This window comes from Camelus ferus, chromosome 12 (assembly GCF_009834535.1).
Source record: "Camelus ferus isolate YT-003-E chromosome 12, BCGSAC_Cfer_1.0, whole genome shotgun sequence".
NCBI classification, from domain to species: domain Eukaryota; kingdom Metazoa; phylum Chordata; class Mammalia; order Artiodactyla; family Camelidae; genus Camelus; species Camelus ferus.
Genome location: NC_045707.1, coordinates 46,458,603 through 46,485,267, shown reverse-complemented (window position 1 = coordinate 46,485,267; position 26,665 = coordinate 46,458,603). Strand labels below are relative to the sequence as shown.

The window sequence follows — 26,665 nt, the reverse complement described above, 5'->3', positions numbered from 1 at the left end:
CTGTTGGGAGAATGGTCCCTAGATCAGCTGTTTTGAGTTCTCGGTCACTGCCGGATGTAGCTCACCCTTCCACAGAAGATGGTACTATGCTCAGCTGCCATCCACAAGGTGGGAGGCTGAGCAAAAAGCCAACAGTTCTGTTTTCTGTCCATGTGCCCATCTCTACCCGAGAGGGAGTTGGATACAGTGGTTCCTAAACATTCCTGTGGATCAGAATCCCCTAGAGAGCTTATTAAACACCCATTGCAAGGCAGCACCCCAGAGTTTCTAATTCAGTAGGTCTGGGGTGTGGCCTGAGAATTTGCATTTCTAAAGAACTTTCTGCAGCTGCTGCTGGTCCAGGACCACATGTGGAGAACTGTTGGTATAGTGGTTAAAGCGTAGACTCAGGAGCCAGGCAGGTTTGAATCCTGCCTCGGCCACTGGCTAGCTGTGTGACTTTGGGCAAGTTTAGAAATCTCTCTGTGCCTCCTCATTTGTAAAATGGGGATGATGATCATGGTGCCTGCCTATCTCATGCAGGTGATTTGAAGATTAAGGGTCGATATTCTAGAAAGCACTTAAAACGTTGCCTGGCACATGAGTGCCATGTAAAGCACCTCAGGTGCTTGTTAGAAATGCAGACCCGGATGGACTAACCCCCGGGCCCTCCCAAGGGGCTGACTACATTGGAATCTCTGCGGATAAAGCCCAGGCGTGGTTAGATGTTTTTCAGTACTCCAGGCAATTCTAATGCGCATCCCTTGGGAGGAACCCCACAGGTATCTTGGTATCAGGGTCTTTTGCCTCTCCTTTCACTGATCCACGATTTGCTTTCAAATCAGGGGCTTTAGTCCTAAAGCAGATGTTCATGCTTTTACTTTGAAGCGTTTTAGAAGCCCCACAGGTTCCCAAAGAGAAACATTTGCAAGTGCGTATAGGTCAGGGAATCCAGCATTATTTCACTTTCTTGCAAACATGAACCCCCACAGGAAGGAGAGGAGAGGAGATGGTAGTGGGTGTGGGGAAGATGTCAATCCCTGGAGCAACTTTTGAGGTTTGAGTCCTTTCTAATGCTTTACACTTTCCCCCTCTTTCATTTTGAAACGTTATTTATTTCACAGTCAATTAAGACCATGTGTTTCTGATTTGTTAACACTCAACTCATCATCAGACTGTTTCTTGATGTTGAAGAAATTTGTGTAGACTCTTGGATTCTTTTTTCGTTTGTAGCCCCTGGGGGAAAAGTTGATGGAAAATTATGCTTTAGAAATCCACATAAATTTTCCTTTTTGAATACGGATTTGCTGGTAGATAGTGTTGAGACTGGAAAGGGGGTGGGCCACTTGTTTCTAGGAGCCTTGCTTTTAAAATTGATTTTTAATGCCTCTAATTGGACCAGTTCCAACACCTCTTTGGTGGTAGATGGTTGTACCAGGAACTACAGAGACGCTTGATCTGGTCTGGCTTGTGTGACAAAATGTTAGCAGAAGGTCAATGTAAAAAAATTAAGGTTTTCCATTTCCTTTCAGGCAAGTCCCCCCGGCCTTAACCATCATATTTAAAATTTTCCTTCCTCTCTTGTCATCCCCTCACCCAGGCACGTAAACCCAGTGGTTTGAAGTCTCGATTTTCTAAATTTGCCTGAGGTGGTCTATGTAATTGAAAACCAAGGCGTTGTGAACAAACTTGATTGTGTGTGTAAATTCTTTCAAGGAAAGAAAAGTCAAAGAAAAAAATCAAGAGCAGCCACAGGAACAACTCGAAACCACAGAGCCTGGTGCCATGGCAGGGACACACACACTTAAATCAGAATAGGCCCCCAAACTCCTGTTTGGCTAAATGCTCAAAAACAGCACCTCATATGACAACCTAAAAGTCAGGTTTCACGCCTCTAAGATTAGGCTGTGTTCTCCCTGAGGTGTGGGATGTTTTCTGGAACATAAGGACATCCTGCCAATAGCGTATACGTGAAATAATTACATGAACACATGGGCTCTAAGAAGTAATTCTTTATTTACTGCATCCTGGGAGGAAAATTCCTCTGCCTTTCTTAAATGTAAGCAAAGCTCCGTAAAGTCACTTCCTCTAGGACCAGAAGAAACCATCCTTCTCTAGCAAGGCATTGCAGGCTGGTGTTCAGGGAAGCACACTGCCAGAACATTCTCATGCTCCCGAGGGCAGCATCAGGGGGCAGTTTACACACACGCGCGCGCGCACACACACAGAATTCTAGTCTTCCCCTAACATCCAGGGATCCAGAGGTGACTTCTTAGAAAAGGAGTAAGTCCTATTACTCTCTGGTTCTTCCTCCTTTGCAAAGTTTTAGGCACGTTTGCTTTTGTGGCTGGAGCATCTCAGGCCCTCCCTCGGTGTGTGCTGGGTCTAGAGAATGATTTTGGACCAGATCACCTGAAACTTCAGGGGAGTGAGTGAAGGTTGAGGATTTCAGTTCTGGGAAAGTGGACCGCATGGGAGAAGGGACATTTGCTTTACTTTTGGGAGGAGATGAGAAAACTCAATAACTCATAGCAAATGTGCTGAATTAGCAAGAGCAGGTTGACTTATAATCAAAGTTAAACGAGAAATGGCTTTTTGAACTCTTAAACCCAGGAAATGAGCCTGCCAATCTGCTGTATCTGAGAGATAGCATCTTGGCGCCCTGGGAAACAGTGTTCGGACAAACATATTACTGCCCTTCATTCTCATATCTATGAAAAAGTCTTTAAGATTATTAGAAATTCTTGAAAAAGCACAGATACTCGCCTACAGAAATCTTAATGCCTCTACTAGGATTTATTGAAGATTTATGCCAGCCCACACCAGCCTTTTCCCCCCAGTAGTTACCATGTTGGGGACAATCATATCTCATAAAATATTTCACCTATTACCAAGCTCTAGCTATCTGTAGCAAGAGTTTCTTATCTACAGGCTTCTTCCAACACGGTAGCTCTCCCCACCACTCTCCAGCTCCTTCCGTTCCATTTAGTTTGTCCTTTCAGAAGATCCATTATCCCCATAATTAAACAACCCACTGTCCCGATTAAGTCATTCTCTGTTACTTCAATTACATCCCATTGTTCATTAAATCCTGATGTTTGCACTTCAGCAATCTTGTTTTTAATACTCTTAGCATTTGTGGAGAAACAGTAAAGTTAATTAACAATTCTTGAGTTCCCCCCCCTTTTTCTCTCTACCACAGTGCAAATCATTTCCATTATGACTTGCAATAATACTGAAACTATTACTAACTCCATAGTTACTGTTCTGAGCTTTCTGCTCAAAGAAGCGAAACCGTTTTTTATAATCATTTTAGGTAAGTCATCCTACTTGATGGCAGGCAGTGGAAAATGAAAAATTAACATTAAATGAGTGCTTTGAATGACTTTCCTCTTTATACTTTTTCTTCTCACACCCATAATCTTGGGATTAGAAAATAATTTAGTTACCTAAATACAAAAGTACTTAATTTTCTTTTTCATGGCTTAGATGTCACTCTATTACTTCATCGTTAAGGATTGTTATTTCTACTTGTACCTCTCAGAGAATGGCAACTTCAATAGCAAATCATGGTGGAGACAAAGGTGTTTTTTAGATTTGTCTTTTCTGGCATAGTCAAAGTCGGCATTTTATTTGAAGTTACTGTTATTTAGAGCAGGAATCAGCAATCAATAGGCTGTGGGCCAAATGTAGCCCTGATGCCTATTGTTACAAATAAAGTTTTATTGGAACACAGCCGTGCTGTTCACCACTGTTGTCTGTGGCTGTTTTCCTGCTACAACAGCAGGGTTGAGTAGTTGCGACAGAGACTGTACAGGCCTCAAAGTCTCAAGTAAATCCTCAAATGTTTACTGTCGGGCCTGTTAAACCAAGTTTGCCAGCCCTTAATCTAGAGCTTGACATAACAGAAAGGAACTAGATCCTGCCCTCCCACTAACACCAAGAACCTTGACCTGGTTCCTCTCTCTTTGGGGTCACAGCAATGGAAACACCTCACCACTGTCCGTAAAGCTGAAACTCCTGGGTGCTTTGCCCCCCACCCCCAAAAAAACCCACCAGAAAACTCTGAAATACTCACATTAAACCTAAAGTAGTGAAATCAATCATTTTGTGCTAAATCAGACAGATTCTCACTTGATTTTTGCATGAACAACTGTTAGTAAATGCTAGCAAGTATAGAAAAACTTGTGAGAAACAAATTTGAGGAAGTTCTATTAACTTAATTTTTTTTCTTCAAAATGGAAAAGGCCTTCCTCCCTCATTATTCTGTCAGGGGGTCAAATACCTTGACCCAGGAAGCCTTGGGCTCGTAGTCTCTGGTGGAGAAAGGAGAAGGGGGCAGGGAGGGGAGGTCGGGCAGGAAAGAGCAGTGCTGGAGCGGGTGGCTGGCAGGATGTCCCAGGGCTGACAGCAGCTTGAAGGTAACCTCAGATCAGAAGCTTTTCTGTCACTTGAACTTCTAACTCCGGGCTCTTGCTGCTTCTCCTGAACTTCTGGAAGTGGTTCTCTTCTCTCATTCAGTTTAGGATAAAAGCCAGCCTTTCTTTTGACCTTCATTTGGCTCTGAAATGAAATTAGGAATGTATTTTATAGGTTTTATTTAATGAAAGCAATGATTAGCCTAAGACCTTTTATGATAAAGTTGCTGGCTTGTAATAAATCCTTTTAGAATTGCTTTCTAAATATTAGAAAGTATCACAAAAAGTATGTGGCAACATCCCTGCCCCTACTAGCCAGGTGTACAGCTGAAGAGTTAATGAGGTGGCTGGATCATCCCCCCGAGGATGGGGCAGATGTGGGAAAATGCCTCTCCCCTGCTTTTAATGCATCCTTCCTGCCCTCTGCAGCCTTAGTTTTTCTACCTCAATAGCTGAAGCCTTCCAGGTTGTGTGAAGGGCTGATGGGTAAAGGTCCTGGCGAGGTTGTACGTGCAGGCGCCACGTCGCTCAGTAGAGAAGAGGTGGGGTTTGGAGTCTGAGAGTCTCGGGTGTGACTCTGGCCTCAGCCACTTTACAAACTGGCTGTGTGACCTTGGGCAGGTCACTCAACCTCTCTCAACCCGTGTCCTCATCGTTAAACAGTGATTATAAACCGTAACCATGTACTTTTGTTATGAGGTCAGGAAATAATATCTGTAAGATGTCTAGCTGTCAGGCCACAGAGTAGGTGCTCATTATTTATTTATAATAGCTTTTCTTGTCTGAGCTGTTTTTCTTGTCAACTGTAAGGTCTACCAAGCAGAAACTGTCCCCTCATCATTCTTCTTGATCGGTTATTTATTGATGATGGGTGATGTTGGGAGGTGATTAACTGAATCCATTGTCATTAAACACATATATTATTATTACTGAAAATGTTACCCATCACCCCTCTATGTGGGCATTCACAGCCTCTGGCAGACAGTGGTCCCCTGGACAGATGTGAGCAAGGACCACAGTGACCAACCTGCACAGCCAGCTACCTAAAAGGGCTGGATTGTGACCTGCTTCAAGGGACCAGGTCCTTTCAGTCTGGTCCTTATTCCTTCTAAATAGACTTGCCTTTCTAAGAACGCTTCTCGGTAATAGGCTGTGTTCCTGAATCCATTATTCCTTGAGATCCAAGATACCTGTGGCCTAAGCAACAGAGAAGTTTCTCTCTCTCCCACATGAAGTCCTGGGATGGGCAGGCCAGTACTGATGGGCGCCTCTGCTCTGGGACGTCCTCACAGACCTCAGCTACTCTCCTGTTGTCCTAAAGTCACCTCATGACCTAAGGTTTTTGCTCCCTGCCAACCTCCTTCCACACTGCAGCCAACAGGACATATGCTGAGCTATAGAAAAGGTGACAGATGGTTACCAGCTGTCTTTTAAGGAAGTTTCCCAGAGGCTGCCACCTAACACGTCTGTTTAGTCTCATTGACCAGAACCAAATCATATGGCCATACCCAGCTGCAACAGAGGCTAGGAAAGGTCATCTTTCTTCTGGGGGAACACGAGCTTCATAAAAATTCCTTTTGGTGGGGCCTGAGCCACAGGGTGCTCCAGATTGAGTGGGTTCCCTGGGGTTCCATGCCAAGCCAAGGTAAGGCGATCATGCCTCCTCTCCTGAGTCCATTGTCTCTGCTCTGAGAGCATTTATTGAGACCCTCAGGCAGATTGGGACTGCGCTCAGAAGTTTGTCACCTCGACTGGCCCTTTGGCACTGCAGTTAAGAGTATGGATATATCCTAGTTATGACCCTCATCAGCTCTGTGATCTTGGACACATTTCTGAACCTCTCTGTGTCTCAGTTTCTTGGTCTGTTAAATGACGTTGATAATAGTGCCCATTTCAGAGAGCAGTTGTGAGGATAAATGAGTTAGAAAAGCTTGCCCAGCACATGGTAAGTATTCAGTAAGTGCTGGCTATTAGAAACCTGAAACAGTATTCTCTTCGTCAGCTTTTGTTTCTATAAATAGTACAGGGCTTCTCCCTCAGATGGCAGGTGGTAGTTTCGGAAAGGCAAGCATGGTTCTTCAAGCCTTCTGCCCTCCTTTCTACCCAAGGAAGTGGGATTCTTTATCTAGACTTCCTGACCTAGTAGCCCGAGTAGAAGATTGAAACTTGCTGCACATCAGTCTAATTAGAGTTGAAGCCAAGTACCTGCACAGTCTGGAGGCCTCCCAGGTACTGTTGTTGCACATGCAGCTTCTTTCCAGACTCGATTCAAATGCCCCTTCCTCCATGCACGCTTCCTTGATTTCCTTCCTTTTGTGGAAAAAAAAAAACCTCCTCCAGGCTAGAGGTAATATCTCTGAACCTCTGACGCACTCCATCTATACCTACTATTTTCTGCCTGGTATTAGAATTCATTGTGTATATCCCACAGGTGTTCTGCCAGTGTCTACTTCCCATGCAAGATCAGGGTCAGATTCTATTTTGTATCATCTGCAATGCCCTGTACACAGTAGGTGCCAAGTGGGTGGGTGTCAGTGAATAACTTTATCTACCTCAGCATCAGCAAAGAAAGCTTTGTTAGATTGGGTGCATTCAGATAAAAGAAAGAGAAAATATGACTAATGGTGCCTGAAATCATAAGAGCCTGGAATTGCATCCTAGAGCAAGAAGTCTGGAGGTCAGCAGCCCCTAGGCAGGTACATGTATTTAGCAGTGTCAGGGCTCTGGGCCACCTTCTCCATGTTCCTCTTGGCCCTCCCTCTTAGACACAAAGTAGCTGCCACAGCTCCAGGCACTGCTCTCCCCTTTTGTAGAAACCCTTTCCCTGTATGTCTTATTGGCTAGAACTGAGTTACATGACCACTTCCTGGTGAGGGGGAAAAGAGTTGCCACCAGTTATGTTTCCTAGCCTAGGCTGGGCCCACTGTTCTTGATACCTGGCTTCTTTTAGCAGAGAAGAAAGAGACATGGCTGCTGATTGGACAACCAACCATATCTGTTGCCCCAGCTTTGCTGACACTTTCATAGACAGAGCAGTTCCTCTTAACAGAGGGGCAGATTTCTAAGGAAGACACCAGGGTTCATTTTAGAGCACTTTAGCCTTTTGTGGGTCTTGAAAAGTAATCGCCATCCCATAGATTTGAACTGTACTTTGTTTACAAAACATTTTCATATTTTGAAAGGCAGCATCGCCAAATGTTTAAGAATGTTTAAATGTTTAAGAATGTTTAACAGTACCTTGGCTGCCTGCTTCTGCCTTTTTCTTGCTGGGGGATCTTGTGCAGTTTTCTTAACCTCTCTGTAACTCCACTTCTCATCTGTAAAATGGGAATAATAATAGAATCTATGTTGTAGGGTTGTTTTTAAGATTAATGTACATATACGAATACACATAATTTATCACAGTACTTGGCACACAGGAAGCACTCCTAAATTTTCTATTACTATATGTTATTATTTAATGATCCTCTCACTCTTTTGAGATAGGAACAGTGAGAATTTTGAGGCTCAGAGAAGTTAGAGGCCTCGCCCACACTCCCACAGCTAAGCAGCAGGAACTGGAGACAGTCTGGGTCTGATGCCAGTGCTCAGGGCCCTCAGCGCTCCGGTCCTCCCTCCTTGAATTCCCTGAACACTTACTGAGAGTGAGAGTTGCACACAGTGGCTGAATATCGTTTCAAAGGTGGTGCTTTGGTTTCCCAAATGTATTGGGGGAATCATCTGAGAACCAGGACTACGTCTTAAGGTTTTTGCTAACCCCGTCCCCTAATGCTGAGTGGGGGCATAGGGAGGACTCTGGTTCAATGAGTTGTGAAGGGGAGATGGTGCTTTCATGGGGAGGGGGTCTTCCGTGATGGGGAACGGGCGGCCCAGCTGCGCTTTCTGAGCCCAGCCCAGCGGGGTCAGGGGAGGGGTAGGAGGCAGGGCCCCGCTCGGAGATCCCCTGACTGCACTTACACATTCAGAAACTGCTATCTGAGCACTAAGCGTTAGGGGCATAAAAAAAGAACACAAATCAATTTGTGTCTGAATTTACTCTCAGAATTCCCTGTGGACGCTATAAAATACCATTTTACCTTTTTCCCACCCATCTAGCTGTGGAGGCAGTGGCAGGTTTACATTATTTTACAAGTTAAGGGCTCTTTTTTTTCCCTTTTGGTTATGTTTTTAAGAAGACCATTTATTGCCTATAAAGAGGTGTTTTTGTTGAAGACAATAGTGCCCTTTAGGTAGTCACAGAATGTTATTTCACAAATGTCTATAAAACTATTAAACAAGCCGGGACTGCTGGAACCCTGATTAAAAGGTGCTTTTTATTCGTCTTAATCTTTGGAAGCCCTGTGAAACAGCTTAACCACCACTACTCCCACTGCGCAGAGACCAACACGGAGAGAAATATGGGGAGACAGGGGCAAGAATGCTCCGACCAGATGGGGCAGGACTAACACTGACCCGTCCAGCCCTTCCAGACACCCCATCTGTGCTGGGAATCCAGCTTGGGACCTCGGTTATAGCCTGATAGAAGACAGGTTCCTGGTGGTCCAGAGGGTTCCTGGGCTGTAGATGGGACAAGGAGAAGGGCCCCGGGTGGTGGGAGGGATCAGAGCCAAGTGGTTCATGGTGCTACCCCTGGCCCTCCACTTACAAGCTGTGTCCCTAGAGCAAGTGACTTAGCCTCTCTGTGCCTCCGTTTCCTCACTCAGAAGTGGGGAGAACAATAATAAAACCTTCTTCCCCAAGATGTTGGGAAGATTAAAAGAAGCGTGTCTTGAAATGCATTTGGCAAGGTACCAATAAGTGTCACCAAAAAAGGGAGGTAAGGAGGGGACTCATGAAGCTTTGCCACTGTGGTTCCTTCTCAACAGTCTGCCCTGCTTTTCGTCCGCCCGGTGTTTCAGGGTTTGCTAGCAGAGAGGCGTTCTGCATCCCTGCCCGGTGGGCGACTGACCCAGGACATGAGTGTGTTCTGAGAGCAGCTCTCTGTCCCAGAAAGAGGAAACTCTCACAGGCCAGATCGAGGTCACCGCTTACCGTCCGAGTTCAGACTCCAGACTCCACTGATTTGGATTTTTAATCATTCAGTTAGGACCAGGCCAAGGTTTACTCTTGCATAATTGTAGACAGGATCGTAGGGGCAAGATTTAAAGGCAGTAAAAAGAAGACATGCCTCTGAGCACCTCCCCAGTGTTTCAGAAGCCCTGTCAGGGGTCCTTAAATCCTGTCTCCTGAGTCAGACACTGTTCTAAGTGCAATGTGGTTAATTCAGTTCATTGTTGTGAATCCCCGGGAGAGTGTTACTGTTTGTTCCCACTTTGCAGGTAAGAAAACTGAGATAGGTTTCCCAGCTAGCTGGTGGTGGATTGGGATTGAACCCAGGAGTCTGACCCCAGAGCTGGTGCTCTGGCCTGTCCTGTAAGCTGGCAGCTTGCTCTTTCCTCTCATAGCGATACTGCGCATGGCATCAGGGTCCCAGCTGCTCAGTGCTGGCTGCGTCTGTTTCCACATGAAGGCATACCGATACTGACAGTGACGGTTGTGATAAGTTATATGAAATAACAACATCACCGTTATTACCACATCACCATCATCCGGCCTTTCCCAACAGCCTGGCCCTGTGCCAAGCCTTTGACACACACATTATCTCATCTGATCCGTGTAACAACACTGGAGGGGCAGGTATGTTCTTAAACCCATTATAAAGTTGAGTCAATCCTAGGGAGCCCCAGTTTCCAGATTATTTGTGTTTTCATTTTTTTTTTTAACATTTCCATTAGTTAATAATTTTACATTCTCTCAGTGCAGCCAGGCTCAGAAATGTTAAATAACTGTGCACTTCACATCATGCCTAGGCCCCTGTGACTCCACGATCACCAAGGTACCTTAAATCTAAACTGTATGTTATGCTAATTACAAAATACTCTCAGCACTTCCCTGTATCGGTTCCCCCGAGGATCACTAGTCGTAAACTTCATTGTTTTCAATCTGTTTATTTGTTCTTTGGCAAAGTAAACTTGAAATTGCTCTTAAATTCATTCTGAAATATTCCCTAGTTGTGTGTTTTCACACATTCACAAAGGCCTAGTTTTTCCCATTAGGCTCACTCTGAGGTTTTGCTGCGCTGGGAGAACGTGAACTGCAGACCCATAAGTAACGGCACTGAAATGTAAAGCAATTGATGCAAGAATAGTAGTACAGGGTGGGGTCTTAGTGTTCTAACAAGAACTCGGGAAACTGACTGAAGACGTTGAAGGTGGAAGGGGAGATGAACGTCACCGTAATTAATGCTGCATATTAAGACGTGACCTCTTTGGCTCGATCAGTACGGAGGCCTCATGACCTTTCCTGTCACCTGAAACTTCGCTTCTAGGACTTTGTGGTCCTGTTGATAAAAAAAGATAATCACCAGTCTGTCCTCATCTACTGTGAAACCTTTCCAAAAAAATTTTTTTGAGGATAAAATTAGAAATTACAATTTTTAGAATATTTATATGTATATATATTTTACTCTCAGATATATTTTTTCAATGCTTGCTCTATAATGAGAGTTTTAACTTTCTGTTTTCCTTTCCATTATCCCTGAAAAGAATGGATTATAGAAAAAAGATTAAAGCAATATAATGCGATACGGTGTTTGCTAATGTGCTGTCAGAGGTATTAGCAGGACTCACGAAGGTTTGTGTCTTTCATGAATGCTTTTCAGATTGCACTTATCTAATAGGCTTGGAAACCTGTTTATATTCTTGCAGGCATTAACCGTCGCCTTTGAAAAAATCCCAGAAAATGAGAGTGCAGATGTCTGTCGGAATATTTCAGTCAATGTTCTTGATTGTGATACCATAGGTCAAGCCAAAGAAAAGATTTTCCAGGCATTCCTAAGCAAAAATGGCTCTCCTTATGGACTTCAGCTGAATGAAATTGGTCTTGGTAAGTTGGTACGGGAGCTATTTTGTCCCAATCTGCTGAGGAGCACCTTTCCCCTCTGCCGTCCCCCGTTCCCTGCCCCTAGCATGTGAGCTCTGTTTGCTGACACCTGTTAGCCTGGGTTGTTCCCAGAGGGTGTGTCTAGAGGCCAGGAGTCTGCACTGGTCTCCCTTGAACATCATAGTTCTTTCTAGGAAGCAGGATCCCTTAAAGATGCTTTTGAAACAAAATATTACATTTGTAAATCAGATTCATGAGATTGCTAACCCTGAGACCGAATGAGTTCACCTTGCATCAAGAAGTACACAAAGGTGTCAACCTCAGGCCCTCTGTGTTGCATTTCACATTGGCATTTGATTTGTTTGTTGTGATACTGAGTGTGTCATTAGTGGGTGGCTCAGGCTCTGGGTGTTAACTTCAGCACGCTCGAAAGGCCATCTTCCTCTCTGCTAATCACCTCCTGCATTAAGTATATTCTCATCCTCCCCCAGCATGAAGCGGCATCTGCTGTGAATTCATTTGCGGGCTCTATTGGTACACTGCAAAGGCGAGCATATGCGTGAGCGAGCTGACAGGGCTCCGCTGCACTCAAATGTTCATCAACATTTTAAAGTTGAGCTCCATGCAGCCTCCCAGGAGACTGTCGCGGGATTTTATAGCAGATAATGGGACAGGAAAAAAGAGTAAAATCACAGCGGTGACAGACAACGTAACAAGGTTCCTCTCTCCTCCATGTACCGCGGTAGCCTCAACTAAGCAGGCAATTAGAATCACCCCCGCCGCCGGCCGTCCAAGTCAGCCCTCCTGCTAAAAGGCCCCTGAGAAAAGCTGGGGCGCGGGGTCTGGCAAATCTGAAACCATGCAAATGTGCAGCAACTCCAAGACCTGGCTTCAGAGAAAGCCAGACCACTAAAGCATTTCTCCTCCACCTCGCTTCTGCTTCCTTCTGTTGGACGGACTGTTGGGCACTTCAAGACCATTTGAGCTCATTTGGTCAGACAGTCAAAGCGGCAGCCCCAGCCAGGAAACCATGACGGGACCCAGAGGGGCAGGAAGTGTCCGCCCACCTGGGAAATAGTGGGATCCAACTCAGCTGGAGAAAGACCCACGCCGTGTATGGGGGCATTGCCTCTTAGCTTCAGCTGATGATTGCCATGTGGGGCTGTGTGGTCAATGTTACCAGATGATCCAGTTTTTTTAAAGATAAGTCAGAACTCCAAATTTTTATGTGCCATCTTCTGATCTTTAAATGTTGGTGCTCCATTGACACTAGAATAAGAATACATAAAACACTGTGCAGGCTCACAGAAGGGAAAAACACACATCCATGGGCCACAGTCTGACCCTAGGGCACAAGTTGGCAACCTCTGAAAGGAGTTGAACCCCATGGTGTTGGGATGCTTGCCCCCCAGTTCACCCCTACATGGGGACGGACAGAAGATAGTTCACAGGGGACCCGCTGGAGAGCGCCCCCATGCACGGGGGTGGACATACACCTTTTTATTTTTTTGTAATTGAAGAGGGCATACACATTTGCTTTTGGAATTTTCTGAAGAGCTTAGTCTCTCTGAGGATGCATTATTTTCTCTTCTTTTGGCTTTATTTCCAGGCTTAGTCTCAGAGCAAAATCTTCAGGGAAGAGTGGTCTTCATGTCAGGGCCCTAAACAAAACAAAAACAGGCCAAAACTCAGGCTACTGGTCTGGCTGGCTCTGAACCTTCCAAACCACTTCTAAGTTTTAGATAGTTATAAATAATAACTGCAAGAGTAACAGGGTAGCATTTTATATTTCTCACTGTAATTTTAAGAGAGAACAAAATGCTCTTCTTTGGGTTTTTTCAGAGCTTCAGGTGGGTACACGACACAAAGAACTTCTGGATATTGACAGTTCCTCTGTGATTCTTGAAGATGGAATAACCAAACTAAATACCATTGGCCACTATGAGGTAAGAACAAGATTTAGCCCCCAACAACCTAACTGGGTTAGTTCTTCTCCAGGACCATATAAATTCTTTGAAAAATTACAGGACTCTTGCACATTTTCTGGAATCGTTTTCAGGTAGCTTGTTTCTGGGGCAGAAGTTTTCCTTGGTTGCTCGTGGTCTGCTTGTTGCCCGGAACCCCCTCTCCAAGAGCTGTGGTTTTCATCTGGCCCAATCACTCTCCATCCTGCAGCTTAGGTTGGAAACTTCACCTTTACCAGGTCCTCTAGCCTGTTCAGTGGAAGAGTTATCGTTTAGCTTGGCTCTGAGCAGAGCCTATAAAAGTCCTAAGCTGCACCACTGTTCACAGTTGACCCCGTGACCTTTGTGTAGGGTCCTTTGTTTCTGAAGTTCTACGTTTCCTGTTTGTTTGAAATATTCAGTGATACCTTCCTGGCTTCTGCCCTACATGCTGGGTGAGCGTTGAGGCGGGTGAGGGGTGCACGTGACTACTCAGAGAGCTGAGTGCTGGAGAAACCTGTCCAGAACTAGAGGGAGGAGGTGGAGGAGGGTCTTGAACACTCTGGGGTGTGGGAGTCATTCAGCAACATTACCCAGATCTTTGTTGAATATCCACTCTGTGCGCAGAGCTGGAGTTGCACACGAGAGGAACAAAGACCAGGTCCCTGACCTCACGGGAGCCTACAGCCCGGGGAGTGGGTGGGAAGGGAAGAGGAGACACGTAGTGAGGCAGCACCTTCTGGTGTAATAGTGCTGTGACTCAGAGTATCCAGGGAGGCTCCCTGGAGGAAGCAGTGACTCAGCTGAGATCTGATGAGTGAGAAGTCAGCCAGGCTGGGGTGGGGCGCCAGTACCCCCAGCAGGGAAGGGGGAGCGTGTGTTCTTCAGAAGAAAGACTTTGAGACTGGCTAGAACTGGAGAGGGGCAGGGGTGGCAGTGAGAGCCAATAACAGTAAACAGCCCTTACTCTGGGCCAGGTGCTATCTTCAGCCTTTCCCTTTATTTTGGCTAATTCTAGCCTACAACGGTCCTACTCATAGGTACTGTTATTACCCTGCTTTATAGATGGGCATGCTGAGGCTTGGGGAGGTTTACTAATAGCTAATCAGTGGCAGAGGCAAGGTTGCGACTCGGATGGTTGGGCTCTAGGGTCCATGGCGTAACCAGTACACACCTGGGCTGCTCGTGGATGAGAAGAAGGCCAGGGAGGTGGAGAGGGAGGCAAGAGGGGAGGTGCAGGCGGTGCACGTCCAGCAGTTCTTCAGAGGCCTGAATTTCCTCCCAAGACCAGTGGGAAGCCACTGGGGGATCTCAAGCAGGGGAGATTTTTGCGTCTCAGTAAATGACAGTGGCTGTGCATGGAGTGTGGATATAAGAGGTGCAAACCTGGAAATAGGGAGACTCATTAGAAGAATTTCAGTGAGGAATGCCGTTGACCAGAAATGACAGAGGGGCTCTGGAGATGGCGATAAGTGGGTGGATTCAGAGTTGGGCAGAAAGTGGGCACTATCGTCTGTGCAGGTGGGAGAGATACTGGCGTGAGGGGAGTGGTCACCAGGGCACCAGGGGTGGCTGGGTAGGTGTGCAGAAGCGGCGCTCTTGTGGAGATGGAGACGATGGGGCGGGGCTGGGTAGAGTCAGGGGGCCCAGGGAGCGGCTTCCCAAGCGCCTCCCATCTTTCATGGCTGTAAATTCCAGGGACACATGTGGGTACCAAGAGGGCCTTTGGGCCCTGCCAGGCATTTCCTTCACCTAGAAAGAAGCTAAGACTGTTCCTTGAGCAGAGCTTTCTGGACAACAACCAGGGACAGAGGACACCTCATCCTTGGGCTCTCTGGCTGAGTGGGTCTAAGAGCCAGTTTAGAAATAGTTGCTTTGGGTGACCTCTGTGTGGTGCTGTCCAGGGAGCATTTGCTGGAGGGCATCTAGCAGAGAACAGATTAACAACTTGCCCCTGTGCCCACCCTCCCAACGCTTAGACTTTCCAGTCTTGGAATCATCTTGCCAAGAGCTGTCGATCTTAGTCTTTGGAGTTTGTAAGAATCCCCAGGGAAATTTCTGAACGTATGTATTCCTGTCGGTGGGCCACATTGAGAGAAGCACTGCTCCAGAGGAAATCTAATGGATGGAAGGAGGTTAGAGTCAGATGTGGAAGTAGTTAGTAGAGGGAGCTTATTACAGCATCCATTTGAAGTTCAGAGTTGCAGCCCGGCAGCAATCTCCTTCTCTCCCTGCATCTGGGTAGCGACCTTGTTTTGGCAAGTTTGGCAGAAGCACAGCCACACACGCCCTCCTTTGGTGCTCTCACTAATGTGCTTGCCCTGCTCAGCTGTGCAGGGAGGGTTGGGCCACCCTGCTCAGGCTTCTCAGCGTCCCCTGGCAACCGTGTGGGATGGGGTGGGCTCCAAAGTAAGGGGGTGTCAAACTCACAGCTGTCAATAGGAAAAGGCAGGACAAGACACTCCAGCAGGGAAAACGAAGAACCACCACAGCCGTCTGCAAGGCAAGGAGGATTCTGTCAGGAGAGACAGAACGTCAGTCTTCACTGGAGACACTGGCTGTGCTAGACACCTATCTGCTTAGGGATGATAATGAAATTAATCCGGCCTGTAGTCACTTCCCGTCCAAATGATTTATTGGCCTCATACCCCGGTGTTGCTACGTGGTGGTAATAAGTGACAAGACTAGGACACAAGGGCTTAAAGGATTCTCCTCATATTTAAAAAGCTAAGCCTTAGGGCAAATAAACACAGAGAGCTTGAAGGAAACTGGGGAGATCACTGGCCCTGTGCTCTCTGTGCCTGGACCGTCTCCAGTGCCCTGGTTTTCGAAGGCTGCTTGGGAAAAAGTATCCAGCATCACCCTCAGCCACCTAAATCTGTACTCTGTTTTCCAGCGCCCCTGCACATTCAAAATTTGGAGTAATTTGACAGGGCTGAGCTGAAGCTTGCTTTGCCCTTTCATTAAAGAAAAATTGTCTGCTTGAACACTTACATTTCCCTCCAAAGAGACAAGATGCTAATTATCACTCTTATTCATTTACTAAAGCACCCTACTTTGAGTCACTGTAAGTGCCTGAAAGCAAAAAACTATATTTCATTTAAAAATAGGTTCTAACTCAGAGTTTCAGGTGATTCAGACTCACCTCCTTCCAATTAGCCCAAATTAGTTAGGTTTTAAAGTTAATCTTCAGTGACGGCCAGTTCCTCCTACTATCTAAACAAAGTCCCCCTGGTGGAGTGTGAGCCTGTTCCTTCTCACTTTGTTCTGTCCTCAGGGCAAACGGAGTAGCCGGTCTCCTTTGAATGATTTACTGTCTGTGTATTTGGAGAACAGGCTCCTAGAGGGGATCTGAAGGCACAGCAAAAACACAGCATCTCATGGAGTAGATGCAGCCTCCAGAGCCCCTTTGCCAGCGATGCCCCGTCACCTGCAGAATGGCAAACCTGCCAAGCCTGGGCGTCAGCACCGTTGCTTTCCACAGTGATGTCAGTGGCAGCCGGTGCCCAGAACTGGTCACATGCATAAGCACGACTGATGTTCATACAACCTACGATGAAGGTGCTTTTGTTACCCTCTGTCTCCATCAGATGAGCACAGAAGGAGGCAGATTTCTGCCCCAGTCTCATTATGTCTTGTGCAGACAAGGAGTAAAGCTGACGTCTTCACAAACACATGAAGCCAGAGGCATCTTTCCCCCGTAGTTAAATCCGCCCCAAGTACTTCCTTAACTGGCTGCCGCTGTGTGTGCGTCTACTGTGAGGGGACTGGGCTGTGTTCTGGGGCTGGCCAGACCGGCTGTGTGTGAGGCGTGTGAGGGTACGTGCCTGATGTGCCCGTGGCAGGATGGTTTCTTCCGGTCCAGGCTTTCTGCACCTGCACCCCGTGTGACCTTTTGCTGGACCCCGTGTTATTGCATCCACACTCAGCTGTGGGATGGCACCAAGTGTGCAGCACAGGTGTTGTGTCCAGCAGGAAATACTCCCTACAGATCACACCTCTCATTCTGAGCTGTGAGGTTTTGAGGGCAGAAAAGACGTTTAACCACCGTGTCATTGAAGAACGTTCCTTCTAACAGGAGCGTGCTAATGCCGAAGCGGTCACTGCTAATGCCAAAGCTGTCATTCAGATGACATTTAAAGCTCATAGGAATGTTCCAAAGGGTCTGCTGGGTAAGGTCAGTGGTCTTTCCGGTCAGGTGTGTCCTGTGTGACACCAAAGGGATGGCACCGTCTCTAAAGCTCTTACAGCATGAATGGCTTTAGATTCTTATTTAGTAAACACATGGTGTGCTTCCTGTATACTAGGCACTATTCTAGGAGCTTTTACAAATAGTAACTCCTTCAGTGCTCTTTATAGCCCAGTGAGGTAGACACTGCCATCACTGCCGTTCTGAGGCACAGGGAGGCTGAGAAACTTGGCCGCACTCCCATAGCTCTCCTCACTGAAGCCCCAAGGCTGGAAGCAGATGAAAAAGAAGTCACACAGGGACTGTGGCTCTTCTCTAACCTTGCTCAGAGCCAGGCTTGCAGCCCACGCTTCGCGCCTCTGAAGCAGCCTGGCTGGAGAGCTGAGGAGAAATCCTGGTAGCTACTTTCTCTGATGTCAAATTCAAATGGGCAACTTCTCTTCACATTTTATGATGAATCTCACATCTGTGAGTTTATCAAAATGCTTCCTTATTTCTAACCCTAATTTGACATCTTTTAAGGCTAATATTCCTTGAAGGCGACAGTAGTCAACCTTCCTCAGAAGGGAGGCCTCTTTCAGGCACCCAAGAGCTAACAACTGCAGCCCAGCAGTAGCATGGGAGGCTCAGGATCGCAGTCTCACAGGTGCCGTTGCCGGCCAAGTTCCTGCCCAGAGGACTCACTCAGGACTCTGACAGTCCTCAAAGGGAGTTTGCTTCTGCCCCAGGGCTAATTCCAAGTACACAAGAAAGAAACAGGAGCTGTACTGGCTTTTTCACTGGTCCCAAGAATCCTTCAGAGCTCCGTCCTGGGTGTCAGGCTGTGATTTGATGTGCCTGTTGAGAATGGTCTGACGGGTCCCTTCCAAATACGCTGATAAGCCCCGAGAGCCTCTCTTGCTGAAGGACTGAGCAAGGTTATCCCTCTGGCCCTGAAAAGAAAAGATTCCTTTTTCATTTGCCTCCAGCCTTGGGGTGTCAGTGAGACAAGCTGTGGAGGGAGGGAAAGCGGTACTGACGCGTGGTTGCTGGGACGGTGATAGTTGGATAGAATTCTGTTTTCACAAAATACTGATTTAGGAATGAGACACACCAGTAGGGGTTTCCACATGGTGATTTGTATGGATTATTGTGTTTTCAGACTTTTTAAGGAAAAAGTATTGTGATATTTCAGGCCATACTCATAATTTTTCATAAAATCCTTAGGCTAAGATTCCAGCTTTCCTCTTGGGCTCCACCATTTGAAACTGACAATGTTTGACCATTTTTACTTACAAAATGGCAATTTCATTAGGTTAAATGTAAGTTCAACCTTATATTTCTAGAAAATCTATTTTTATGACTTTATCTTCAACTTGTGTCATAAAGATAGTATTTTACCCCAAAGAAATCTCACCTTCCCTTGCAAATGGTGTGGAGGATTGTAGCTTCTGTTTATTTTGGGAGCAACTTGAAATTGATGACATGGGTCCATCTCTCCCTGTGTGGTCATGACTCTTCATTCTGATGGTGGAAAAGTCTACAGTCATCTCCTCTTTCCAGCACAGGCCAGCCTTCGTTCCATTGGTTCCACGGGTATGGCCTCATTGTCATTTTGAATCTTGGAGCACTGTGAGGCTGGACGGAATTTAATTTGAAATTGCCTTGGGTACCAGTTCTGCTCTGAGGTGGAGAAACAGTCCTGCCACAGATCCATCTAGTGACATTAATCTTTCTTTGATTTAATTTGGTCTTCATTCCTAAAGTCGGGGCCCAGAGGACACTCCCTGGCTCACAGGAGTACGGGAGGATTAATGAGCCCCTCTTAGGAAAGCGTTTGGAGCTCCTCAGATGGAACAAACAGTATCGCATCTTTTAACACTTCAGAGTCTGTGGCACTTTTCAAAAAGGTGTTTCTGTCCTTAACTCAGCAGCAGCTGACTTGCGTGAAACAGAAAATGGAAACCTTTTCCCCCTACAAACATCTGTAAATAAACTAGTTCTGTTTTTACAATGGTGTTACAGCATCATGTGGGGGGAAAGTGTTCCAGCCCTAGAGCAGCTGTGAAAGTCAGAAGTACACTCGCACACATACGTGCTCAAACACACAAACAACTCATCCACTAATAAAATGCTTCTATACTTGCTCTCGGGAGATAATTTCAGAGTAAAACTTCCCTGATGCAAGCTGCGTCTGCGCTATCTTAATGCCTGAGTGCCGTGCCAGCAGCGAGTCTTTGCCAGCTCTTGAAAAGACATTTGAACTTTTGCCTGCGCTCCTTATCAGAAACCCCATCCATGGTGTTTGTGATTATAGAGTAAGGGTGCTCGCTTTTGGCAAAACAAAGCATCTGACAGTAGCGGAGTATTGGCTCAACACTGAACGGGACCCATTTGGGATTCATTCTCTGACAATTACCCAGACTGAATCACCAGCTTCCTTTTATAAAAAGATATTTATTGGCTTAGAAACAGAGGATATCCAGCTCTTCATGGGGAGGGATTTTATAACTATGTTCAAACATTCTCATAAACTCGGAGCCTGAGTATTGCTAAGGGGGTGCCTGCACAGAGCGTTTCCTTTAATCGCATCAAATATGGAGGAGAATTGAAAAATCAGCCAAGAAACAACGAATGCCTCAAGGGGAGAGGAAAGGATGTTTGTTAATAACAGCGGAGTCCAAGAGCTCAATAAGAGTTTAGAATCTGTGCTCGAGACAATTTGCAGAAGCCAGATGGCCCCAGCCAGCCCCTGCCCAGAGCACCCTCCCCATAAGATGTCATGAACACCAGAAGTAGGAGGCCTCTTGCCTAAAATTAGCAGCTGGTCGGACACAGCTGGCTGGACACTGTGCTCAGGGGCGCTCTCCAGGGCTCACCCTCACTCGTGTTCCTTCCTCTGTGGGGACAACCTGCAGGAGATTAGGCTTTAATCCTTTGGTGTTTGCTGGGCAGGTTTATAAATTCTGTTACCAATGTGCCACCAGCTAGAAGAGAAATTCTAAGTTTCTACTTTTTTCCAAACTGAGGAAGGCCAGGTCCAAAATAGTATTAGAATTAAGAGCCGCCGTAGAGCTTCCAAGTGGAGGGAAACATCACTTAGCTGATAATGTTCAGAAATGACAGAGTTCATCCTCCAGCCACGGTCCCAGGATGAAGGTGAAGATCTATGCATCCCTGGCCTGCCTCCTCTTCATGGCCCCTTTGTCCTGTGTTTTTGTGGACCAGTCCCTCAGAACACTGTACTCCTCCCAGGGAGCGAGGTCTCTGCCTCTTAGCATCTAGTTCCCTTAGGCCTGAAGGGCCCTTCTTTCCCTGGCTGGGTGTGGGTGCACTCGGGGCCACTGGGCCCTGGGTTCCGCAGTCCCCGAAGGCCTCAGGTGAGAACTCTCGACTTGATCTCCAGGAGAGGCCATACATAAGCACTGCAGTGGTGTCAGTGTGGTAAAAGCATTTGTCAAAATGTGCATTTAAAATCTGTGGCAATTTTTTTAACAGCTCTATTGAGATATAATTTATATGCCACAGAGGTCACCTTCTTAAAGTATACAATTCAGTGGTTTTTGGAACATTTGCAAAGTTGTGTAATCATCATCACATTTAATTTTAGAACATTTTTGTCACCCCAGATAGAAACCTTGAACTCATTAAGAGTCACTTTATTTCTTCACCATGTTTTAGGCAACTAGTAATCCGCCTTCTGTTTGTATAAATTTGCCTATTCTGGACAAATTATTTAAATGGGATTGTACAATATATGATCTTTTGTGAGTGGTTTCTTTCACTTAAATTGTTTTTGAGGTTCATTCATGTTGCAGCATGTGTCAGTAATTCTTTCCTTTTATCATATGGCAGTCTTTGTATATTCATATAATAGAATAATGCATAGTAATTTAAAAAGGAGGAACTGCTGGTAGCTGCAACAGTGTGGATAAACACTGCAGACCTGGTAACTGACCTAAGGAGGTAGACACGAGTGTGCTGAATGATTCCATTTATTTGAAGTACAGGAACAGATAAAACTAATCAGTGGAGATGGAAATCAGAAAAGTGATTACCTTTGTATGAGGCTGGGGTGGTTAATGATTGAGAAGGCGTATCTAGGGTACTTCTCAGGACCCTGAAATATAATTTTATACCTTGATGTGGGTGGTGGTTACACAGATATTCATGTAAGTAAACATTCTTGAGCTGCACACTTACTATTAGTGAATGTTAAGTACTTTCTTGTAAGACATGTTTAAATTTTAAATTTTTTTATTAAAAGCTTCTTTTTAAAAAATATGAAATACCTGCAGAAAAGAGAAGAATTTCAAGTGTACTGCTAGATGAATTATCACAAAGTGAGCATATCTTGTAACTTCTACTCGGATCAAGAAATAGAGCACCCCTCCTGGACTGTCCTAATCACTGCCCACCTTCTCTCTCCAAACATCTAAGTCATAGTTTTGAGTGTTTTGTTTGTTTGTTTTTAGCTTTATGTGAATGGAATCACACAGCATTCCATTTTGTCAGGCTTCATTTAACATTATCTCTGAGGTTCATCCATGTGGCATGGAGAATTAATTTGCTCATTTTCATTTTTTATCATACCCCAAATTATTCATTCTAATGTTGATGGCTATTTGGGTTGGTTGCAGTATGGGGCATTTACAAAGTGTACTTTCAGGATATGTACATTTATTTATTTATTAATTTGCCTAGATATGAAATTGCTCTGTGATAGGGGAGACACCAACTTTATTGGCCAGATTTTGAAAACTTGTTTCAGCATTTCTTAATATAGTAGGAACATCAAAAAATGCAAGTAGCCCAAGCATCTCCTAATTTCTGAGAGGCTTTGGTGCATCCCAGCACAGCTGAGTCCTCCCCTGGTCCAGGGCTGGCCCACCTCCCATTGGTCCCACAGCATCCTGGCCTCCACCTTCCAGCACTTGCCTTACTGTATCTCATGGCCTGATTTACCTCCTTCACAGGACCGTGGGCTCCTTGAGGGCAGAGACAGTGTCTTGCTCATCATTAGCATCCCAGCCTCCAATGCCTGGAACATAGGAACTCTTGATAAATATTTCATTGAATAAGAGAGAATGTAAGATCCATCCAGCCATCAAATTCCCGGGTGAAGTTGAGAAATACATTAAATTTTGAAAACTCATCTATTCTTTATCTTTGCTTTCAGATATCAAATGGATCTACTATAAAAGTCTTTAAGAAGATAGCAAATTTTACTTCAGGTAACTGACGTGTTAACCTTTTGTTCTCACCCAGCTTTATAAAGTACCGCTTTTTGCTCTCTCAGATGTATTGTCACAAAGATGAGGTGGAGCTGTTGTCATGTGATTCTCTGAGAGCAAAGTCGTTTCTGTTTCTGGCCCTAAGAACATGAGCCCTGCAAAGAGGACAGGAAGCTGTAAACAGTGGGTGCCCAGGGCTGCCCGCCCCGCCCTGAGGAAGTTACTGTCAGTAACAGCCCTAAACTCAGGGCAGGATCTTAGCCGTTGTAACTATTCCATCTCTTAGGTAGGATGGGGCTAACAGAGGGGATCCTGCTGGCAAACTGAAGGAAGCTGCAGATTATCACACAGCCCTGCAAGCTCTGAACAAATAAGATAACTCACTTAGCCCAAATCTCCTAGTGATAGGCCAAGTACAGAGGGGTCTTTTGTGGGAAAGTTAACAAGCCAGTCTTTAAACTCTCTTCTACCTCCGTTAGCCTCGGGGCAGGAAAACACCGTGACAGTGCCTTGAGAAAACCCCTAAATCCATTCAAGGTTTGTCTCCAGAGAAATGATCCTTGAGCTAAGACAGTCAGTTCTCAGCTCTCAGAAAGGTTCTGGGCCTCACTGACAGGGCCTGTACGTGCGCGCGCGCGCGCGCGCACACACACACACATACGCACGCACGCACGCGCGCACCCCACCCCCCCCCCCCCCGGTCCCAACACCTGGTGAGTGCAAACGGGGGGCGTAGGGCTCCCTATTAAACAGGATAACTTAGTAGGTTGTTGGACACCCTTTGGGGGACCCCAGCATCCGTACATCAGGCTGTAGTGTGAGAGAAGCCATCTCACAGAGGGTGGCTGTCATTCTGGCCTCGGAGGACTGATATCCTTGTGCTGTAGTAAGTGGGAAAGCTGTGTGTTTTAAGCTTCAGAGACTGGCCTTTTGAGAACTTGTTATCTGGAGATCTTGTATTTGGATCTCTTTATGCGACCCCGAGGCAATCAATACCTCTGCTTCCTCCCTGCCCTGTCCAGCCGAGAGCCATCATTTTGATCATTCTCCTTCTACTGCTCTAAAACCCTTGCCCCTCTGTCCTTTCATCACCCCGTCAAAATCCCAGCCCTGGATGAACCTAACCACTAGCCTTCCCTGAACCTATAGCCAGGTAGTCGCGGCAGAAAGCCCCGCAGCACAGTTGGAGTCGTTATAAATTCATGCTGACTGACTCGACCAGGGCCCTCAGTGTAACCACCCTGCTTCTCCAGGCCTCACCCTGTGTTCCCCATAATCCCACCATGTCTCCTCAGAGCTCTGACCCCACAGCTCCCCATATCAGCAGATGACTTCACTCAGTTTTCCACAGAGAAAACAAATCAGAATTCCCTCAGCAGCCGGCACCAAAACTCCCACCCCCCCTGCACCTGCCCGGTCCCTCTTCCTCGCTCCTCCACAGGCCAGGGTTGCCCTTCCTCCCAAGGCCTCTCACCTGTGCTCTGGATCACGCCGTCCTTTCTGGCCTTCTGAGCATTTATACCACCTATCAGCTCTTCTCTCACCTGCATTTGGTGTTCCTCCACCTTCCATTTGCATGTCAAGATATCCTAGTCTCATCTTCAAAACAAAAAGCCAGTGCCTTCCTCCCTTCCCTGCACTTACCGCTCCTCCAACAGCTGTGTTTCTTCCCAGACTGTCCTTACTCTGTGCTGCTCTCCCACTTGCTCTGACCTCCACCTTGTTGCCCTTCTCTCTGATCCTAGAAGGGGTCGCATTCCTTCGCACCTCAGGGCCTTTGCACCCATTCCCCTCCCCCATTTGCCTGGCTCACCATCTATTCATTTCGGTTCAGCTCCAACATCCCTCTGAGACCCTCCCAGGCTAAGTTGTTCCCTTGTTACTTTCTCAGCATGTAATTCTTCTCTACAATCCTTACCACATGGATATTAATCAAACGTGTAATTAGTATGAATTTCACTGGCTAGGATATGAATTCCTTTAGGACAGGAGCTACGTCTGTCTTACTTTGCTGTTAGCCTGGTAGCCCCTGGCACACAGCAGGGGCTCCAGGTCTATTTGTTAAATGAGTGAGACCTGAACCTTTCCTTTCCCACCCTCAAGTGGTCATTCAGCCTCTGTTTTAACACTTCCAGCGATGGGGAACCTGCTTCCCACTCCAATCCCTGGCCCACCCAGTCTTTACACTGTTCTTAAGGGCTTAAGACACATTGTGGGGCTCGGGGGGAGGGGTGTAGCTATGAAGAGCTCAAGTAACCTCTTCTGTTTATAGCACAAACGGGGCATTTTATGAGAAGGCCAATTAGCCTGTAGTTGTTTTTTTTAACGGATTATTTTCTCTCCCTCTTTCTGTGGTGTTCAGATGTGGAATACTCAGAAGACCACTGCCATTTGGTGAGTTCAGGCTTTCTTGTGCTCCAGCTGCATCGGATGCCTTCCGTATCACAAACAGTCTCCTTGGGTAACGCTGCTACTTTGTCATCCCTTTAGATTTTACCAGATTCGGAAGCATTCCAAGATGTACAAGGAAAGAGACATCGAGGGAAGCACAAGTTCAAAGTAAAAGAAATGTATCTGACAAAGCTGCTGTCGACCAAGGTACACTTACTGTTCTGGGACCGCTTTTACGGCTACCTTGGGGGTGTATGATGTGTTTGACTTAATTTCCACTGAAGTGTGAAAATGTTACAAATCCCCTGTGCCTTCTAGCAAAGCAAAATGAAAGTTTAAATTGTAAACACTTCCTACCCCCTTCTTTTATAAACTGCAAAGATAAAGCACTTTACAATTCCTACTGTAGCATCTGCAATCAGAGATTTAATATTGTTCTCAATCCCTTTACCCACCATTGCCCTATTGTTACTTTTCAGGTTCATAGCGTAATTATTCCTTTTTGTTTACTTGTTATTATAGATGAGCAATAAAACTCCCTCTTTGAATTGCAAATAAAGTGAAGGGGGGAGGGTGGCAGGAGGTCATTTTAGAGCTAAGAATTCTGTTCATATATAAAAGTGTCAGATGTGAAAGCCAGTGGAATACCAAATCAGGAGCAAATTTTACTTTATCTGGCTTTTAGTGGGATTAACAGAAGTCTGTGGTGATCCTTCCCCACCCCCCACCCCCAAAATGACAAGCAACATAAATGCTGTTATCTGTACCTGGCCCAGGTCTCCTGATGAGCATGCGTCTTCAGATTACAGCAGAGCATCTGCTTAGAGCGTGGTTGATTCGTTTAGTGTGTGGAGGGCAGCCAGAGCCTCTTGATTTTCTCATCTATCCCACAGAGCTCTGCCTGTTTGGTTTTTGTAAAACGCTCAAATGCTTTGGAAAGTACACAGTAAAAGCCTGTGATGTAAATATATGTAATAGGAAATATTCTGGGAACCAAGCACCATCCCTTGAGTTTTTCCAGGCTGAACATAACTAATAAAAGCCAAACATCCGTGGCTTCTTGGTTTATGTATACAGCCCTACAACTGACATTTCAACTGCTAGAGATGTCTGAGATAGCCTCCTATTGACTGAACAGTGTTATCAGCAAGAAGCTTATGACCAAATCTAAACCTGTGTGGATTTTCAGGACCTTTGTCTTATACTGTGAGTGTTGGCCTCATTTGACAATTTTACACACTTAGTCTTCGGCTTGTTTTTCTCCATTTTGTACATCATTATCTCTGGACTTGGATTTCGTTTTTCATGTTTTCAAAACCACTACCCTATTTTTTAATCTTCCAAGTCTGATGTTCTCTGTCTTTCAGGTGGCAATTCACTCTGTGCTTGAAAAACTCTTTAGAAGCATTTGGAGTTTACCCAACAGCAGAGCCCCGTTTGCTATAAAGTACTTTTTTGACTTTTTGGATGCCCAGGCTGAAAGCAAAAAGATCACAGACCCTGATGTCGTACATATTTGGAAAACAAACAGGTGGGAACAAAACGGTAGGGGGTTAGTGACTCTCCTCAAGAATCTGGGGACAGTCTAGAAGAAGGGCATAGTTATGGAGG

The 26,665-nt window shown here is 45.9% G+C and overlaps 1 protein-coding gene and 1 long non-coding RNA gene across 2 annotated transcripts in view; one reads left to right on the top strand and one right to left on the bottom strand.

Moving 5' to 3' along the window:
- Positions 1–26,665, top strand: part of PLXNC1 (plexin C1) — a 139,006-nt gene that overhangs the window by 101,427 nt on the left and 10,914 nt on the right. The window contains 6 exon segments of the mRNA XM_032493616.1: positions 11,144–11,321; positions 13,161–13,264; positions 22,609–22,663; positions 25,026–25,057; positions 25,154–25,261; positions 26,422–26,585. Coding sequence (XP_032349507.1) covers positions 11,144–11,321; positions 13,161–13,264; positions 22,609–22,663; positions 25,026–25,057; positions 25,154–25,261; positions 26,422–26,585 — 641 coding nt within the window.
- Positions 12,779–26,433, bottom strand: LOC106729022. The gene is made up of 7 exons (XR_004324738.1): positions 22,694–26,433; positions 21,488–22,470; positions 18,847–18,953; positions 15,692–15,757; positions 14,436–14,647; positions 13,344–13,531; positions 12,779–12,979 (listed from the first exon to the last, which is right to left on the bottom strand). It is a non-coding gene; the product is annotated as an uncharacterized LOC106729022 (long non-coding RNA).